The sequence below is a fragment of the Stegostoma tigrinum genome, chromosome 37, assembly GCF_030684315.1.
Source record: "Stegostoma tigrinum isolate sSteTig4 chromosome 37, sSteTig4.hap1, whole genome shotgun sequence".
NCBI lineage: Eukaryota > Metazoa > Chordata > Chondrichthyes > Orectolobiformes > Stegostomatidae > Stegostoma > Stegostoma tigrinum.
Window position 1 is genome coordinate 26,803,522 of NC_081390.1, and position 20,644 is coordinate 26,824,165.

At 38.9% G+C, this 20,644-nt stretch overlaps 1 protein-coding gene across 4 annotated transcripts in view; it reads left to right on the forward strand.

Annotated features, from left to right (window-relative positions):
* The window catches only part of ccser2a (coiled-coil serine-rich protein 2a), a 625,227-nt gene that overhangs the window by 46,752 nt on the left and 557,831 nt on the right, over positions 1 to 20,644 (forward strand). For all 4 annotated transcript variants that reach the window (XM_059640304.1, XM_059640306.1, XM_059640305.1 and 1 more), the window contains 2 exons: positions 8,881 to 10,375; positions 15,501 to 15,709. In XM_059640304.1, coding sequence (XP_059496287.1) covers positions 8,920 to 10,375; positions 15,501 to 15,709 — 1,665 coding nt within the window. In that variant the 5' untranslated portion in view covers positions 8,881 to 8,919. The remainder of the gene's footprint in view (positions 1 to 8,880; positions 10,376 to 15,500; positions 15,710 to 20,644) is intronic.

The window sequence follows — 20,644 nt, forward strand, 5'->3', positions numbered from 1 at the left end:
TGGATGTCAACATTGACATATTAGGGTTATTTGATCCTGTTTAAAAGCCCCGATACAGGCTGACTAACAGAATTCATTGGAAGGTAATGAGAAGTAAAATCAGACTTTCACTTTTGTTAAGTAGGTGCCCATGTTTAAAGATAAACATTTAAGTTTAATGATCTAACTTAAACAACTGAAAAATCACATAGGAATGTTTGCCAGCATAGACAAATGTATTTTCCAATTTGAATAACAATGTGAAGGATTGCCTGCTTTATGGTAGTCTGTGTACGCATGGCTCTGTATCAATATTTCAATTTTGGAAAAATCACTCTGAGCTAAGTGCTGTAGTAAGGAAAGACTTTTAAACCCATGGCAGTAGAAATTACCTAATTTAGGAAAACCAATGTGTGAATATACCACAGTGGTAAACACAGCTCTGTTGACAAATGTCTTAATCAAAATCAAGCATTTGTTTTTGTTGACCAGTAATTTATCTTCATATTAGAGTCTTCCCGAAAGTGAAATAAGACACTCCAGAGGTGAAAGGCAGATACTGAGTGAGAGATGGGAACTAACCAAAAAAGTAAAGAGGAGAAAGTAGAGAATGAGAAAATACTAGCAAAAAATATAAAAGACTGAAGTAGTTACTAGATGATGGCTGAGTAGCAGGGCTTCATTTAGGCTCCTGACTGGGGTTTATCCTCTCCCCCATGCTTTCTTTTCTTTTCTTATAACTTCTGCCCCCCTTTTTTTCTTCCTTTTTTTTCTTTCATTTTTCTTTTCTTTGGAGCCTTTTGCAGCGGGTTAGTTAGCGACATCAGCATGGCAACTGGAGCAGGTGTAATGGTGGCCCCTCTTGGTGGTTGGACACAGCTCCTTCTAGTGGCTGGAGGTGTTGGCAGTGGCAGCGGTGATGTCCTCCCGGTGTCAGGGGCTGGCAGAAGCTGCAAAGTTTGTCCAGTATATCAGAGATGGTGATGGTAGCAGCAGACTTTTCAAGATGGCGATGCTGGCAGGGTGACATCTTGGAGGCGGGTGGCCGGAGCTGGTCTCTTGGCGAGTCAGCAGCGGCCTGGCCTGGCAGCAGAGCCAGGGACTCCTAATTGCTGTAGGCTCAGAATGGGGACTCCAAGTGTTGGCAAGGGTGCGATGGATCTGGGCATTCTTGGTTGCAGAGCAAGTGTGGGTTCAGCATGGGACCTGGCAACAACATTAGGCAGCAGGCCCAGTGGCAAACAGATGGCATCTAAAGATTGGCGACTCCTACATTGGTGGATCTGGCCATCGTGACAGTGAGGCAGTGGAGGAAGGGTTGTGGCATAAATGTCATTGGTGAGCTATCTCAGCACTCTTTTAGTTACATCTTTTATCCCTTTTGTGCTTAAACAAGTCAAAAGGGTGCCGGGTTGTGGCGATTATTGAAGTTTTTCAGTGTATTTTGCTGTATTATTCACTGTACAATAAAAAAATCATTCATTCGAGTAAAACCTTATACGAGAACACAAAAAGGAAAAGAGTTGTGAAAATGAACATCGGACCCTTGGAGTGTAAGACAGAGGAAATAATGATGAAAAGCTGAGGAAATAAGAAGCTTTAAAGTACATTGTACTTCACAGTAAAAGTGTCCTAGGAATAGAAAATTGAGAGGCAAAAAGGACAAAACTAAATGAACTTAAGGCTGATGAGACCTTAGGACCTGATTAGCTACATGCTAGGTTCTTGAAGGAAGTGGTTGCAGAAATGGTTGATGCATTGGTTGTAATTTTCCAAAATTCCCAATATTGTGGCAAGTTTCCAGCTAATTGAAATTAGAAAATATAAACATCTTGGTTTAGGAAAGCTGGGAGACTGGAAGTAGGTTGTACCTGGGCAGAAAGTTTGCAGATGATATGGAGGGAGGAATAGAAAAGTAGAATGTAATTTGCATGTGGAGACTAGTGGCCACAGGCACAGAACAAGGGGCAGGCCATTTAGGACTGAGATGAGCTAGATTTTATTCACTCTCAAGATGGAGAATTTTTAGATTTCTGGACTCCATAGGGCTATGGAAGCCGATTCATTGAATGTGATCGATATTAAGATTAACTGATAGATTTTCAGATACATGTGAAATCAAGGGATGTGGGTAAGGGACGGGAAAGTGACTTTGTTAGATGATCAGCCATGATGTAGAATGTTTAAATAGATTTAAGGAGCTGAATAGTTGCCTCCTGCTCCATGTTTCTGTTCGTAAGGAATGCTCAAGTACAGAGGAAAGTTGGTGTCCTTGTACGTGAATAACATTGTTAGTGTTCAGGCACAACGAGTAGTTGGGAGGCAAACAGGATTTTAGCATTTATTGCCGAGGGGAATGTTGTATAAAAGTAGTCAAGTTTTTTGACAAACACATAAGGTATTGAGAGACTATAGTTGAGTACTGTGCACAATGTTGGTGACCTTACCTGAGGTGGGAATATAACATTATTACAAACACGTCACAGAAAATTCAATCAGTGATAATGGGAACTGCAGATGCTGGAGAATCCAAGATAATAAAGTGTGAAGCTGGATGAACACAGCAGGCCAAGCAGCATCTCAGGAGCACACAAGCTGACGTTTCGGGCCTAGACCCTTCATCAGAGAGGGGGGATGGGGTGAGGGTTCTGGAATAAATAGGGAGAGAGGGGGAGGCGGACCAAAGATGGAGAGAAAAGAAGATAGGTGGCGAGGAGAGTATATAGGTGGGGAGGTAGGGAGGGGATAGGTCAGTCCAGGGAAGACTGACAGGCCAAGGAGGCGGGATGAGGTTAGTAGGTAGGAAATGGAGGTGCGGCTTGGGGAGGGAGGAAGGGATGGGTGAGAGAAAGAACAGGTTAGGGAGGCAGAGACAAATAACTGCACCTCCCAGTCGCGAACCATTTCAACTCCCCCTCCCATTCCTTAGATGACATGTCCATCATGGGCCTCCTGCAGTACCACAATGATGCCACCCGAAGGTTGCAGGAACAGCAACTCATATTCCGCTTGGGAACCCTGCAGCCCAATGGTATCAATGTGGACTTGACCAGCTTCAAAATCTCCCCTTCCCCCACCACATCCCAAAATCAGCCCAGTTCGTCCCTCCCCCCACCCCCCCCCCCACTGCACCACACAACCAGCCCAGCTCTTCCCCTCCCCCCACTGCATTCCCAAAACCAGCCCAGCCTGTCTCTGCCTCCCTGACCTGTTCTTCCTCTCACCCATCCCTTCCTCCCACCCCAAGCTGCACCTCCATTTCCTACCTACTAACCTCATCCTGCCTCCTTGACCTGTCTGTCTTCCCTGGACTGACCTATTCCCTCCCTACCTCCCCACCTATACTCTCCTCTCCACCTATCTTCTTTTCTCTCCATCTTGGGTCTGCCTCCCCCTCTCTCCCTATTTATTCCAGTTCCCTCTCCCCATCCCCCTCTCTGATGAAGGGTCTAGGCCCGAAACGTCAGCTTTTGTGCTCCTGAGATGCTGCTTGGCCTGCTGTGTTCATCCAGCCTCACATTTTATTATCTTGGAATCTCCAGCATCTGCAGTTCCCATTATCTCTCTTTATAGGGGGCTTGACAGGGTAATGTTGAGAGAATGTTTCCTGTTGAGAGGGAATAGTTGAACTTGGGAATGTAGGTTCAAAATAAGGGGCTTCTCATTTGAGATGAAGAGAAACTTAGTTGCTCAGAGGGTTGTTAGTCTTTGGAATTCTGTGCCTCGGAATGCAACGGAGACCAGTTTGGTAGTCAGAAATTACAATCGACTCACGAGGTTCAAGTTGATGTCTATGGTTGTGTTGCTTCAGTGTTGGTGGGATATGACTTGCATTTCGAAAGCACTCGATGCATGGTGTATTAGCATTTCCTTCATTGGGTCGCATATTGTACAGCATGTGTTTAAATTTATGGATTACTAAAATCCAAATTAAAATATAGTCAAGACTGCTAGACATCTTTTTGATTGACAAACTTTATCGGAGGCTGACAAAAATATACAGCTATGCCCACAATCAAATTGGCCAAACATGATCGTATTAATTGGTATAGTGGGCTGGATGGACCCAAGGCCTGCTGCTCCTTTTTTTTAATGTTCTTATGTCCTGAGATTTGGACAAATCCCAAAGCTGTGTAGTTGGGAAATCATTGATTTAGAGTTTGAATCCTGTAGTTAACTTTGGGATTTAGCTTTCTTTTCAAAATATTCAACAGGTCTCGCATTAAGGTTGGCAGTACTTCAGAATGATAGGACGTAACTGGAGGCGAGTCTTGCGGTCTAATTACTGCTATTGAAGTACACAACAGAGGCTCCGTTCATGGCAATTAGTCTTTGAGTCCTTTTATTTCCTGTGTGAGTTCAGTTTTTGTGTTAATGATTATTTACACCTGTTTGTGCTCCTTGTGTTTTTTAGTGCTTTTTGGCTACATATATAATCTACCTGAGCTGTGATGTACCTTCAGAGGGTTTGTAATTGTTTTTTCATAAACATTGCAAGGTGAATTAAAGAACACTGCAGTCTTTAGAGGTGTTTAGTTCGAGCTCAGGAGCTGGGGTTTGTTGACAGTACAAGTTCCTTGGAGGCGTTGCAACTATAGTTTGCCAAGTTCATTTTTTTTTTGCTGGTTCTCAACAGACTACAGGTCTGTTTAGGCTGGTAAAGTCGGAAAAGGTTTGGTAATCATAAATTACAAGCAAGAATCATGACTTTCAACCTGATCTCTCTGTGCTGTTGTGTTGCTTCAACGCTGTCTTGTATGATTTACATCCTAAAATATTGGATTGTGTGGTCTATAATGCACTTGTTTTGTTGCATACAATGTTATGGGTTACTAAAATACAATCATACAGTTTAAGTTTGCACCTCCTATTTATAATATCCTATCATGGTCTTGTTTTTATTGCAGCCATATTGCTATATGTTCACTACACTTTCTGGCAAAGATGTAAAATTCCTGTACAATAATCTCCATTGGCCACTCAGGCCAAAATACTACAGTCTGAAAAATGGCAGGCTTAGTGACTTTACAAGAATAAGTGTCTGGGGAAGAGCACTTACCTACAGCCAGGAATTGAATTATTTGTTATTTTCTATACCGGTACACCACCTTTTCAATTAACAATTAGGAATGAGCGATGAATGCTGTTTTACAGGTAGCATCCATGTTATGTGAATTTTGAAAAATGTGCTGTGTTTGTGCCTACTTTCCAGGGTAGCAGTTGAACTGGATGACACCTTAAAGATGTCATTAATGTAATAGCACAGCAGTTCCAAGTATAACAATCTTGTTAGCATTTTCAGCTATTTCATCGTATGAAAGTTTGTCCCTTTTTGGGTTTCAGGAAAGCATAATGAATAGCTAGAAATATACCAGTAAAATTTTTCACCTTTATCCTGACATTAGACATCAGCACACGTCTTTCTCTGATGTTGGCTGACAACTTAATCTGACAAGTTCTGAAGAAGAGTCAGTGGACCCGAAATGTTAACTGTTTTCTGTCCACAGGTGCTGTGAGACCTGCTAAGTTTTTCTAGCAATTTCTGTTTTTGTTCATCCTGCCAGGTATCAGGTGATACGCTGGTATCTAGTACTGATAAAATCTTTCATAGTATTTTCAACTTTAAATCACAGAAAGAGGCATGACAGCCTATCCTGTTTATGCCACCTTTATGTAGGAGCTGTCCTCTTTGAACCTCTATTAACAGCCATATTTGATAAAGCTATCTATTACTAATGGTCTGACTGTCTTCACCCATACACACTGCTGTGCAGCTGTCAGAGATGGTTGTGGTTAATGTCTACAGTGCTCTTGATTGCTTCAGAATTTCCATTATAAATAATTAATGAAATTTGCAAAATAATGCAGCAGCTACTGCAAACATCTGCCAGTCCAGACTGTTAAACTTGTGTTTTGGGAAAATACCAGTCATACAAAATCTAAGGGGTCCTGTTGTAAGTTACATTGCTTCTATTGATTAAGGCTAAAAGCTATTGTAGCAAAAATACCCAACATTGTGGTTAAAATTGTTTCAGAGATAGTAGGAACTGCAGATGCTGGAGAATCTGAGATAACAAGGTGTAGAGCTGGATGAACACAGCAGGCCAAGCAGCATCAGAGGAGCAGGAAGGCTGACGTTTCGGGCCTAGACTCTTCTTCAGTAAAACATTCTTTTCTGAAAAAGAGTCCAGTTCTGAAATGTCAGCCTTCCTGCTCCTCTGCTGCTGCTTGGCCTGCTGTGTTCATCCAGCACTACACCTTGTTTGCCCAACATTATGGGTTGGTTGCTTGGAAAAACTACCGTGCAGTTGCGTGGTCACTACTACTTAAGCCAGCTTTTTATTCCAGATTTAAGTAAGAGAATTTGAAAGGCTTATCTGCCATTGTTGGATTTAAACTGATTTCTCTTGATTATTTGTGCTGCTTTCTGGCTCACTAGTTTGGCATTATAACCACTAAGCTGCTATTCCCCAGAAAGAATACTTAATGTTGTAATGTAGAATTTGATACTTCTGTTCATTGGGCTTTGTTCTAAATTCAGTGTCTGATGGTTTGTTACAGCACTGCAAGAACGGTAACTTCCCTGCTTTCTCTGCCCTGTACGAAGGAATTGGTTTGATAAGTGTCATTTGTGACAGCACTGGATAGTTAACTCCTCCCATATTGAAGGATGGAGTAAAGATATTTCTGAAGCAAATTATTTGGCATTATCTGCTATCTATTTCCCAAGCATTATAGAGTCTTTAACCAGTACAGATGCAGTTTTCCGATTGGATTTAGCTCTGGTCCACATCAAAAGGGAGGTGGATAAATCTATAGCAAATAAAAAATAGGATGGGAAATGAGAAAAATAACCAAATAATTAAATCTGAGCTTTACAAGGATGATGTAAAAACACGTTAAGATCACTCGTCCTTCACCAACAAACTGCTTGGCATTCTTCCAACCACAAGAAATCGTGGGCCAGTGTCTAATGAAACTGCATTTACATTTAACAACATGAGAGGGGGAGGTTTGAGTTGTAACATGTTTGAGGAGGAAAGTGTCAGGAATCCAAGGGAGTGACAGTTTTGGTGTTACGTATGGGCCATCTTTTATCATATAGTTTGTTGAAGCCAGATGAGAAGATCTGCGATTATTTTGATGGCTGTAAAAATCAATTCTGAGCTGTCATAGTTGCATATAAAGCTGTCTCTTGCTAGTGGAGTGGGATGATCTCTGCCGATGTCTTGTCTGTAGGTCTGACATCTACTGTGGAGCTCCTGAAACTGCTTGTCATCTTGATGCTAAACACCCGACATCTGCAGCAGCAGATGTTTGCATCGATTCTCACCTGGTTGATGTTGAGGGATGTTTTGACAACATCCATGCACTGGAGCTATTGCACCCTGCTTGTCTGTTGGCATGGGCTAACCATTTAGCATTCTTGGGATATGGCCACTTTTCATCTTGTGCACGTACTCGGGCTAGTGACACCCAGAACTGTAAAGAATATTGCAGCTGAGATGTAATTACTATCTTATACAGGTTTATCATCATCTCTCTAGCTTTTACTCTATGCCCCTATTAATGAAACTGAAGATATTGTACGCTTTACTCACTGGTCACAGCCACCCTGTTCATTTCAAAGATCAGTGGATATACACACTCTAACTTCTCTGCTCCTGCACCCCCTTTAGGATTGTATCCCCTACTTTATATTGTCTTTCAGTGCTCTTTCTGCCAAAATTTATCACCCCTCACACTTCTCTGCATTGAAACTCATTTGCCACCTATCCTCCCACTTCAACTTGTCTGTGTCCTTTTGGAGTTCTCCACAGTCGTCTTCATAGTTTTCAATTCTTGTTAGTTTTATGTCATCTGCAAACATTGAGATTGTCCCTTGCATTATCAAGACATAAATGATTAATACATAGTCAGGAAAAGCAAGGCTCCTGATACCAACTCCACTGCCAGCTTTTCCTCCAATCTGAAAAATATCCTTGATGTTCTTCTTTCATAATAATGAGACAGCTTTGTATCCAACAAGCCAAAAGATGCTGATGTTACTGAACTATGATGGTTAGAACACCTGATCATATTAATTGCCAGGATGTAGAAATAGAAAGCATCAGATCAGTTTCTTTGAAGCAATACATAGATCTCATTCAAATCCTGTTGTGAAACAATACAGATTATATAGTGTTCCAGGATCACCAAAGCCAACCTATGTTTTTTGGAAATAGCTTTACTTGAATACAAAAACATAAGTATTATAGGAAAGTAGACAGTTGTAACTGGGTGTGTCTTATGATTTCACTCCTCCCTGCCTCATGTAAAACCAACCATGTTTTAAAATGACCTACCTGAATCGACTGCTTTCCTGCTCCTCTGAGGCAGTTTGGCCTGCTGTGTTCCTTCAGCTCCACACCCATGCTTTAAAATTTTGTTTATTCTTCAAAACAGTCGTTTAACATTTTAAAGTTAACTCAAATAACGTGGTGCCTGTAAGTAAGCTATAGGAGGCAACTATGACTTAAGTCAGTTCAAGGGTGGAGTTTATAATTTTTCAATTCTCATGTGCATTGGACATGTGTAAACATAGCAGATGATTTGTATTGTTCATTGGGCAGCATTCCGAATTCTTGAACAAAAATGAGTTAAATTGTTGGTAATAGGCAGTGTGTCATGCTGAAATTACATGTTCATAGACATGAATAGCATGGAATTGACTAAGTATTCAAGTAAATGTGCTTTTGTCACTTGCTTTTGACACATATAGGAGATAAAATGGTTTGATTCTGTTCGTGAATGATAATTTTATTAATTCTTTGTTTAGAATAGGCACACTGGCTATTAGAGTGGGGAGTGGAAATTTGTTTGATATGAATTTGTACAAATTATTTCTTCTTTGTTTTTCAGATTGTCATTACATTCAGAACTGGAAGTGTCTGATAGCTAATGGAAGGAAAAACACAGGGAAAATCTGCCTCTATTTCGAGATTGCCCAAGTTTGGTGGTGGAACGTCTAAGCTAAGTGAGACTCTTCCCCAAGTTGTAGCAAATGGAGCTTGTGTTCGCAGTGCTAGTGCTTCTAGCACTTCCAAAGATGGTGACAAGCAAAATGGCGCTGGCAGTGTTGGTGGCTTTTCTTTCAACTGGAAAAGATCTGTTAAAACTAAACCAGGTGGACAAGGTGCAAAAGACACCACTAGTTTCTACCCTTGTAGTTTTACAAGTGAAAAGCTTATTAAAATGGAGAGAAACTCTTATTCTACAGCTCCTGTTATTAAAAATTACACAAACCTGGGCTTTAAGAGTAAAACTACTGCAGCGTCTAGGCATCAAAAACAGCAGAAGATTATACCTTACGACAATGAAAGCAAAATCCTTGCAGCTGGATTAAATAATTCCATGAAAGGAGATCGTGGGAAAATGCTGAACAAGCCAGTCATAGCCTCTCAAATTGCAAGGTCCCATTCAGTTGGCCATTTTCATAAAGCAGCAGTTACAAAGATGCCTGAACAAGAAGGGACTTTCTCTGGATCAAGCAGTTCAAAAGATAGTCTTAGCCAATCTTCAGAGAGTTTGAAGAACTGGTCAGATGAGAACATTGTAAGATCACAGAGCTTTTCTTATTCCATACAAAATAACTCTTGTGGTACTGAAGTAATACCGAGATCTCTGTCCTTTTCCAAGTCTGCAGATAGATCTGGTCTGACACAGCAAATGAGGTCAGGTCTGCCCTTGAAATCCAATGTTCTTCGCTATGGCAATACCAAGGGTACTAATAGCTCAAGCACAAGTGAATTACTCTGTAAACGTACTTCCAATACACAATCTCTGAAAGCGCCATCATCTGCCTTCAAAAAATCGTTGCTTCCTCCCAGTTGTTCCACAGCTCCATTTTTTGCTTCTACCTCTGCCTCCAAGTTCTCACGATCTTCGTTGATGAAATCTAGTAGGCTGGTCTCTTCAGGAACAGGAAGTAATGTAAATTCAATGTCTGAGACAAGAGAAGAAATCCCTGGGACCCAAACAGTTGGTGAAAGCAATTTAAAGAATGAAATTGTAAATAGTGAACATGCTGCTGAGAATGTATTAACTGTTAGTACTGTAGATGAGAGCACTGTACCTGGAAGTAATGAAGAACTTGAATCTGCATGTGGAAAAAGTATTGATAATCCAGAACTGATCAATTTAATTGATTCTAATTGTGAAATAAATGATGATAAAAGTGAACATTTACCTAATTCAGGTACTGAGTCCATTGAAATTGTGGATAGTGACAACTCTATTTCTACAGAAATTCCTGATGATCTTTACAGTCCTAAAGAGGCCATGTCTTCAGCTGGAATAGAAGAAGCTCTACTTGCTGCATATACAGGGACAGATTGGATTGAGACTGGTTTGTCTGGTGTGTAAGATTTCAATATAAAATACAGTGATGGTATATTTTACATTTATGTAACTTGAACATAACTGCATTTTACTACTAACAGTTTGATAAATACTACAAAGTAAAATGTCATTCAGCAGTGTCAATGAATTAGCATCCACAGGGTCAAAGTGAGAGTAGTCTTCAGAGAGTAGATTTTACACTACCAACAATAATCTTGAACTGTTAAAACTGGAAAAATTTTAAAAAGCTGTTGCTTTAATATTTCTGCCACCACTATTCTTTGCATATTTGTCAGCATTGTGGTGAAACAATAGTGATATGGTCTTATAACTTCAATAGTTGTGGAGGATTTAGTATATCTAGGTGAATGGGAGTTGAATTAACATGCATAATTGTCATGATGTGATCATTGAGGCATTCTGTGTTAATAGGTATGTCTTCTGACATTTTTTCAGTTCTCATCCACAGTTAGGCTCAGTAACTGTTCAACTAATCCTCGTTAGCTCAGGTACCACTTGTTAGAAATTAAAACATTTGCAATAAATAAAATTGGATAGTTTTTGTGTATAAATTAGAGTTTTGAATGACTTCCACTTGTTAAACTCTTTGAATAAATTGAATTTAACAATGATGATGTACTTTGTCACCAAGGAATTGGTATGAACAATTCATCCCCTGTATTTATTTTATCAACCAATTCAGACATGTTATAATGCACACCTGGTACAGGTAGGACTTGAACTCAGACCTCCTGATTCAGAGGTAGGGATATTACCATAATGCTAGAAGACCTTAGCTCATTTCTTGATTCCCAGCAATTTGTACCTGTTCAGAAACCTGACTGTATTTACATTAACATTTGCAGGCAATCCCTGGGATATGGCTAGGTTCCATTTTTTTTCCTTCATTCATTCACGGGACAAGGGTGTTGCTGGCTAGGCAGCATTTACTGCACCACCATTCCTCTCCCCTCTTTTTCCCCCCCCCCCTCCCCCCCCATTGCCCAGAGGGAGTCACGTGTAGGCCAGACCAGTTGAGGATGGCAGTTTGCTTCACTAAAGGACATTGGGGAAACCAGATGGGTTTTTCCAACAATCGACAATAGATTCATGGGCATCATTAGACTCTTATTTCCCAGATGTTTATTGAATTCAAATTCCACCGTCTGCTGTGGCAGGATTCAAACCCCAGGTCCCCAGAACATTACTTGGGTCTCTGGATTAACAGCCAAGTGATAAAACCACGAGGCCATTGCCTCCACTTTGTGTTTTCGTAAGTTGATTTGTGTGCAAGTTGGAACAGTGTACAGGACAGTGTTATTAAAATAGTTGCTTGTAAGACTGAGCAAATGTTTGCATGTTGGACCTTTAACATGAGTGGATGAGAGTTTGCTCACTGAGCTGGAAGGTTAGTTTTCAGACGTTTCGTCACCATTCTAGGTAACATCATCAGTGAGCTTCCGACGAAGCGCTGATGTTATGTCCCACTTTCTATTTATCTGGTTAGGTTTCCTTGGGTTGGTGATGTCATTTCATGTTCTTTTTCTCAGGGGGTGGAAGACGGGCTCCAAATCAATGTTTGTTGATGGTCCATCAACAAACACATTGATTTGGAGCCCATCTTCCACCCCCTGAGAAAAAGAACAGGAAATGACATCACCAACCCAAGGAAACCTAACCAGATAAATAGAAAGCGGGACATAACACCAGCGCTTCACTGGAGGCTCACTGATGATGTTACCTAGAATGGTGACAAAATGTCTGAAAACTAACCTTCCAGCTCAGCGAGCAAACTCATATCCAGAAACTCAACCTGAGCTACAAATCTTCTCAAAACTGGCTTTAACATTAGTATTAATATGGGATCTTGTTTGTATGTGAGAGTATTCATAAGATCAGACGTTTGTAAATCAGGGATCCCCTGTAGTGTTAGTCCATAGGAGTTCTGGCTTTGGCACAAATGCCAAGCTTGTGAAATATAAACTGGGTATTAACTGAAAACTGACCAGAGAGCAAGCAGGAGATAGTACAACACTGGTTGTACTAAATGTATCTTTAAGTTACTTGGATTGATGGGTAGTCTTTTTTTCAGCATACCGCCAAGATAAAGTAACAGCAGTGTGTACTGTCTAAAAGACGCACTGCAGTAACTCCCTAAGGCTACTTTGGTGTCAAATTCCAAATCCATGACCTATTAACACCTAGAAGCAAATGCATGAGAACACCACCGTCTGCAAGTTCCCTTCCAAATCTCACCACTGACTGGGAATTCTGTCATCTTTGCTGGATCGTCATGTTGTCAACATCCTGAAATCTATCTTTAACAATCCCATGGGTGTATCTATATCCAAAAGAGCACAACAGTTCAAGAAATCAGCCCACCAGTACCATCTGGAGTAATTAGGAATGGACAATAAAAGTTGGTTTGACCAGGAAATACACATCCCATGAACAAATAATGTTGAATGCCTAATGCTACCACTCAGCATCAGAGTAAATACAATCTTTTTTTTTCTGTCTTTACTCCAAGATAAATTTTCAGTCAATGTTTTAAATGATCACTTTAGATTGTCTGTAGCGTGATATGTGATTCTTCATACGAACTCATTAAAATTCTTCCATGGGATGTGGGCATCACTGGCTGGGCCAGCATTTATTGCCCATCCCTAATTGCCCAGAGGGCAGTTAAGAGCCAACACATTACTGTGGGTCTGCAGTCTCTTTTTAGGCTAGACCAGGTAAGAATGGCAGGTTTCTTTCCCTAAAGGCATTAGTGTACCAGATAGTAGATATCTTGGATTCTCCAGCATCTGCAGTTCCCATTATCAGTGTACCAGATAGGTTCTTTTCTGACTGTCAGCAATGGTTTTATGGTCATCACCAGACTCTTATTTACAGATTATTATTGAATTCACATTTCATCATCAGTCTGGTTGGATTTGAACCTACATCCCTGGAACGTTTCCTGGGTCTCTTGATTAGTAGCAATACTACCACTAGGCCATCTTCCATGAACACACGTGTATTATGAACTTTGTTCCTTTCAATGTTTGCACCGTTGTCCGAAGGATGCTACAGTGCCTCAGTTGTATTTTCTCTCAACTAAGTCCTCCATGTTATTTTTCTCAATCTTAAGATTGTATAGCCCTACTCTTGCACCTTCTCTTCAGAGTAAACAGTTCTGAATCCTTTAATCCCCTCCTCATGCGCTCCAATTCATGCACAAGATACACTTATACCTCCTACTGTTTACTTCTATTCCTGCCCCTTTTTCTCTCTAGTTTGCATTCGTCCATGTTATATGCTGTTTGTTATTTACCCATCCACATTTCTAACATATTTCAAATCATTTTCATTTTAGTTTGCTTGTTCGCTTTGTTTGAAACTTTACCTTGCATTTGGTGTTATCTGAAATTTTACAATTGTTTTTGTTCCTGATACAAATCATTTTCTATGTGAAAACTAGAAATAGCTCAGCATTGATCGTATTCTAGATAAGCCATTTCTCAGTCTACCTCAGAAGCTTGTATCATATTTGCAACTAAAATCCATAAACAATATGTAAAATATAGAATCTTCACTACTGTGAAGAATCTTCTTTACAAGAATTTCAGTACATTTTAATTGGCAAGAACTTCCTCCCATAATCCATGCTGCTTGTTTGTTTTTCTCCATAAAGTACTCTCTCCTGTCTTTCTCACTTATGCAGCTCTTTTAAAGACTAACTATTTAACCGAGCTTTTGGTCTTTTATCCTAGTATTTCGTTATGGCTATGTCTAATTTTATTTGATGTTCTGAGATTTTATAGCATTTTAAGAAAGCACAGAAAAATGGATGGTGTCATTATCATACTTGTATTTTGTTGGTCTTTTTAACAAGATGTCTTTTAATGACTCGCTTGAGTGGCCAGCTTGTCGATCCCTTTTTAAAATTACTGTTGCTATGGTAACAGTTTTCTCATCAGTTTCCCTTCTGTTTCTCTGGTGTTACTGGTGAGAGCATGATTGATTTTTATGGGTTATCTGTTTTTAAATGTCCTGGTGTGACATTTCTCCCCTTCCACATGCTTAGTCTTTTCTGATCACGTTACCTGAAAATCCCATTTTTCTTTATTCATCCATTCATAGGATGATTTGAGTTTTCCTTTTAGAAAATTGGCTGTGGTCATCTTTTTAATACACGTGATATTCTTTGGTAACTTGTCAGACTTAGCATATGCAGGATACTGGAAAATCCTATGAATATTCTTGAAACATATTAATTTGAACCCCATTCTTGCTTTTGCTGACAGTGGACTGCTTTTTAAACCTTGGACCATTTGAATCTTTTGACTTAATATGGTAGTATTATAAACAGTAACTATATTGAGCAATGCTGGCTTATTCCATATTCCCACAGCAATTGAGGAGAAACACAAACGCCGCAAGGTTTATCTGAAGACATGAAATAAGCTATTGTACTAGAAGAATTCTCAAACGTGTTCCAATCAAAAGTGCAGAAAAGAAAGTAGGCTGTGTAACTGGCTTTAGGGAATATCATGAGGAACAAATTTAAAAATTTGAGTCCTCTGAAACAATTTAAACTGTGATAGTGCACTTGAAGCTGAGCTGCCCTCCGTGTTTTACTTGGACAGACCTGATATTGATTAACTTCGATATTCGTTCTGATCTACCACATGACATTGCAGTCTGATTTGCTTATTACCATAAATAGTATTTATATGATCTTGTGATTTAATTTTATTTCTTAACTTTTATTAGCTATTGTTCACAGAGATGATTGTAGAATATGGTTGTGTTTAATTTTCTACATTCAATAGACCGGCATTAACAAAGATAAATGGAAAGAGCCATTTTGTGTCATCTCGTGTCCCAATGACTCCGACTTGCCATGGAATTGGTGTCTGCGCATTAATATTATGGAAGTAAAATGACTGCTCTCACTGATGTATATTCCTCTCTACATATGGTACAAGTGTACCTTGATTAGCATAATGTCTCAGATTCCCAATTCCTGTACCATTAAAGCAAATATAAATGCCCTTGATGTCATAGTGATATAGTTTTGAAAAAATGGTTGTTTCTCTTATAATGTTTTAATAACTTGCATTTTTTGTGTCACTTTTTTGTCTTTTGAGTAGACCAGTGTAAAGATTTGGTGAGTTCCCAGACCACGGCATCAGGTAATGATCTTATGTCTCCAGACGCCAACTACGCAATGGATTCCTCCTTTGAACTTTCTCCTTCCAGTAGCTCTGCCGGAACTTACATGTGGGATGAAGAGGGCATGGAGGCCCTTGGTACCATTCAGCAGTGTGGCAGCCTTGAATCTTCAGAGATGAACAGCCTGGTAAGAATAGGCATTCTAAGTTTTACTTGGGACCGGCAGGAATTCTTCATCCGAGAAGTTAATTGTACAAATGCTTCTTAAACCACTTTCACTACTAGTCACAGCAACACCTAACAGGACAATAATATTTTTAAGAAATGCCATCTAAATGGACTTGGTTCCTATTATTATTTTGTGTTTAATAATAAATAAGTCAATGTAAACTTAGAAGAACTAAATTTACACAATTAGGAAAGTCTCTAACTGTAGAATGTGTTGCATGGACAAGTTTGGTCACACTGGTATCATGATGTGAGAATCCCATATAACGATGGATGAAAAGGAAAACTTGACTAACCTTAAGAGGAAAGGATAGATCAGCTTGCAGCATTGAACTGGAGGTTGAAGCGTTGTTCACCTGAGTAGTTTGAAAGCTGCACAGCAGAGACACCATGTGGAGAAAATAAACATCTGCATCTTCAACAATGTAGTCAAGCTGATGTGTTGAGAATGTAGCTGGTGTGTATCATAATTCAGTCCACCTACCTTGGCTGCATTTGCCTTTTATGGTTTTGGTTAGCAAAAACCTAATCATAGAATATTTTAAAATTGTTATTTTAACTACCATCCATTGCTTTTCATAAGATAAAGCTCTAAACACCCCCCCCCCCCCGTCCTTTGCATGAAGAAATGTTTCCAAACTTTGAAATAATCTGGCTCTGATTTTTAAGATTATGTCCTGTCATCTAGATGCTCTCACAAGCAGAGAAGGTTATTCTTCATACAACCTGTCACTTTTTCTTTCTAAATCATAAAATCCTGAATCACATCATCCCATGACATACAAGTATGTGAATTAGGACTATGAGAAGGCCATTCAGCACCTTGGACCTGTTGTGCCATTTGATAAGGCCATGGCTAATCTGATTGCAGCCTCAACTTTACTTTCCCCTCTACCTCATAAATCCTTTGTTCGTCAAAAATCTATTACTGCATTGGAAATATTTGTTGCTTTTGGGGAGTGGGAGTTGGGGTTTGGGAAGACAATTTCACAATACTGTCTTATCTCAGAGATAAATTTTGTTTTCATCTTGCTCTTTATGTGGAAAACCCTTTACTTCTAAATTACTCACAAGGGCAATCATGCTTTCATTATTCATCTTCTCAAGTTCCCTCAAGATCCTGTGTTCTGCAAATGACATTCAATGGCATTGCCATCACTGAAATCCCCATTATCAACATTCTGGGGGGTTGCCATTGACCTGAATTGGACTAGCCAGTAGAATTGTTGTGGTAACAAGATTGGGTCAGAGGCTAGGAATCCTGCAGTGACTGACCACCTGATGTTCCAAAGAGGTAGACAGGCTTTCAGGAATCGGTGATTTGCAAATTGCAGAAGTCCTAGCTTTTGACCTGTTTTAGCTGCCACAATATTAGAATATCTAACCCTGTTAAGTTTCTGTTTAATGGTAAGACCCAGGATTTTGTTGGGTTATTTAGTAATGGTAAAGGGATTGAATATCACAGGGCAATAGTTGGATTCTTTCTTGTTGGATTCTTTCTTGTTGGATTCTTTCTTGTTGGATTCTTTCTTGTTGGATTCTTTCTTGTTGGATTCTTTCTTGTTGGATTCTTTCTTGTTGGATTCTTTCTTGTTGGATTCTTTCTTGTTGGATTCTTTCTTGTTGGATTCTTTCTTGTTGGATTCTTTCTTGTTGGATTCTTTCTTGTTGGATTCTTTCTTGTTGGATTCTTTCTTGTTGGATTCTTTCTTGTTGGATTCTTTCTTGTTGGATTCTTTCTTGTTGGATTCTTTCTTGTTGGATTCTTTCTTGTTGGATTCTTTCTTGTTGGATTCTTTCTTGTTGGATTCTTTCTTGTTGGATTCTTTCTTGTTGGATTCTTTCTTGTTGGATTCTTTCTTGTTGGATTCTTTCTTGTTGGATTCTTTCTTGTTGGATTCTTTCTTGTTGGATTCTTTCTTGTTGGATTCTTTCTTGTTGGATTCTTTCTTGTTGGATTCTTTCTTGTTGGATTCTTTCTTGTTGGATTCTTTCTTGTTGGATTCTTTCTTGTTGGATTCTTTCTTGTTGGATTCTTTCTTGTTGGATTCTTTCTTGTTGGATTCTTTCTTGTTGGATTCTTTCTTGTTGGATTCTTTCTTGTTGGATTCTTTCTTGTTGGATTCTTTCTTGTTGGATTCTTTCTTGTTGGATTCTTTCTTGTTGGATTCTTTCTTGTTGGATTCTTTCTTGTTGGATTCTTTCTTGTTGGATTCTTTCTTGTTGGATTCTTTCTTGTTGGATTCTTTCTTGTTGGATTCTTTCTTGTTGGATTCTTTCTTGTTGGATTCTTTCTTGTTGGATTCTTTCTTGTTGGATTCTTTCTTGTTGGATTCTTTCTTGTTGGATTCTTTCTTGTTGGATTCTTTCTTGTTGGATTCTTTCTTGTTGGATTCTTTCTTGTTGGATTCTTTCTTGTTGGATTCTTTCTTGTTGGATTCTTTCTTGTTGGATTCTTTCTTGTTGGATTCTTTCTTGTTGGATTCTTTCTTGTTGGATTCTTTCTTGTTGGATTCTTTCTTGTTGGATTCTTTCTTGTTGGATTCTTTCTTGTTGGATTCTTTCTTGTTGGATTCTTTCTTGTTGGATTCTTTCTTGTTGGATTCTTTCTTGTTGGATTCTTTCTTGTTGGATTCTTTCTTGTTGGATTCTTTCTTGTTGGATTCTTTCTTGTTGGATTCTTTCTTGTTGGATTCTTTCTTGTTGGATTCTTTCTTGTTGGATTCTTTCTTGTTGGATTCTTTCTTGTTGGATTCTTTCTTGTTGGATTCTTTCTTGTTGGATTCTTTCTTGTTGGATTCTTTCTTGTTGGATTCTTTCTTGTTGGATTCTTTCTTGTTGGATTCTTTCTTGTTGGATTCTTTCTTGTTGGATTCTTTCTTGTTGGATTCTTTCTTGTTGGATTCTTTCTTGTTGGATTCTTTCTTGTTGGATTCTTTCTTGTTGGATTCTTTCTTGTTGGATTCTTTCTTGTTGGATTCTTTCTTGTTGGATTCTTTCTTGTTGGATTCTTTCTTGTTGGATTCTTTCTTGTTGGATTCTTTCTTGTTGGATTCTTTCTTGTTGGATTCTTTCTTGTTGGATTCTTTCTTGTTGGATTCTTTCTTGTTGGATTCTTTCTTGTTGGATTCTTTCTTGTTGGATTCTTTCTTGTTGGATTCTTTCTTGTTGGATTCTTTCTTGTTGGATTCTTTCTTGTTGGATTCTTTCTTGTTGGATTCTTTCTTGTTGGATTCTTTCTTGTTGGATTCTTTCTTGTTGGATTCTTTCTTGTTGGATTCTTTCTTGTTGGATTCTTTCTTGTTGGATTCTTTCTTGTTGGATTCTTTCTTGTTGGATTCTTTCTTGTTGGATTCTTTCTTGTTGGATTCTTTCTTGTTGGATTCTTTCTTGTTGGATTCTTTCTTGTTGGATTCTTTCTTGTTGGATTCTTTCTTGTTGGATTCTTTCTTGTTGGATTCTTTCTTGTTGGATTCTTTCTTGTTGGATTCTTTCTTGTTGGATTCTTTCTTGTTGGATTCTTTCTTGTTGGATTCTTTCTTGTTGGATTCTTTCTTGTTGGATTCTTTCTTGTTGGATTCTTTCTTGTTGGATTCTTTCTTGTTGGATTCTTTCTTTGTTGGATTCTTTCTTGTGTGATAGCAATGTTACTTATTTTTAAGTTTGGTGTAATTCTTTAATTCATTTTTTGGATGAGGACATCATTTATTGCCAGCATTTATTGCCCATCCCTAATGACCCAGAGGCCATTTAAATGTCAACCACATTGCTGTGGGTCCTGAGTCCCATGTAGACCAGACCAGGTGAGGATGGCAGTTGCCCCTCCCTAAAGAGCATATTTGAACCAGATGGGTTTTTCTAACAATCAACAAAGATTGATGATTATCATTAGACTTGTAATTCCAGATTTTTATTGAATTTAAATTCCATCATTGAACGTAGGCCCTCAGAATATTACCTGGGCTTTTGGAACCGTTAGGAAAATAATTGGCTGAAATAGAAGTCGGTGAACAGTCGAACACTTGGTTTACTTTGTGCTTATATTGTTTGGCCAGATTCAGTATTTGGGCTGCCGATACATTATGGATGATATACTAATGAAAGAATATGGAAACATGGGTTCGTCCACGAAGATATTTGGGAGTCTTAGGAGGATGGAGATAAAAGAGCTGTGACCAATGAAGAATCTGAAATGGAAGCAAATTTTTAGGAAAATCCTGTAATACTGCATATCAATTTATACCGTTCCCAGCAGCACAATAATCAAAGTAAATTAAGTCAGTGGTTAGAGAGATGAATCAAAACTATGATAGCTGTCCAGTTGCTGCTTAAAAGAACTGCTGCCCTTTGTCAGATTTTTAGAATTTTTTCTGTTCTAGCTAGATAAAGTCTTGTATTGCACATGTGTATAAACTGAATTAATGTGGAAACTCCAATAAGTATATTGGAATTAGATCACGTGAAAGTGTTGGCAAGCTTTATAAAGGATAAGGAAACTACGTCTACTGTAGCTAGGTGGTGTATATTGCTTTATGAAACAAAAACTCAACTTAAGATATCTAATAATATAGCTAAACAGGCCATTGAAGATAATTGTGATGCTCTGTCAGTATGGAGTATAAACATTCATAATTCTAGACTTGTTTATGTTTGCACTTTGTGTAAATGATAGCATATTTCATTTAGAAAATGCATAGATGCAAATTATTTTTGTAATTTGGCCCTTTGCATATTACAGATAAAGAAATTTGGGGCTGAAGATTTTGAGCTGTGATATTGAAGGAGCAGTGACAGAAGTGCTTGGAAGAATTCAGCTTTAGCGAGAGACTATAGCGGGTTGCAGCACTCTGGTGAAATTGAAGGGAGAGTCAATGGGGATCATTAACAGACAAGA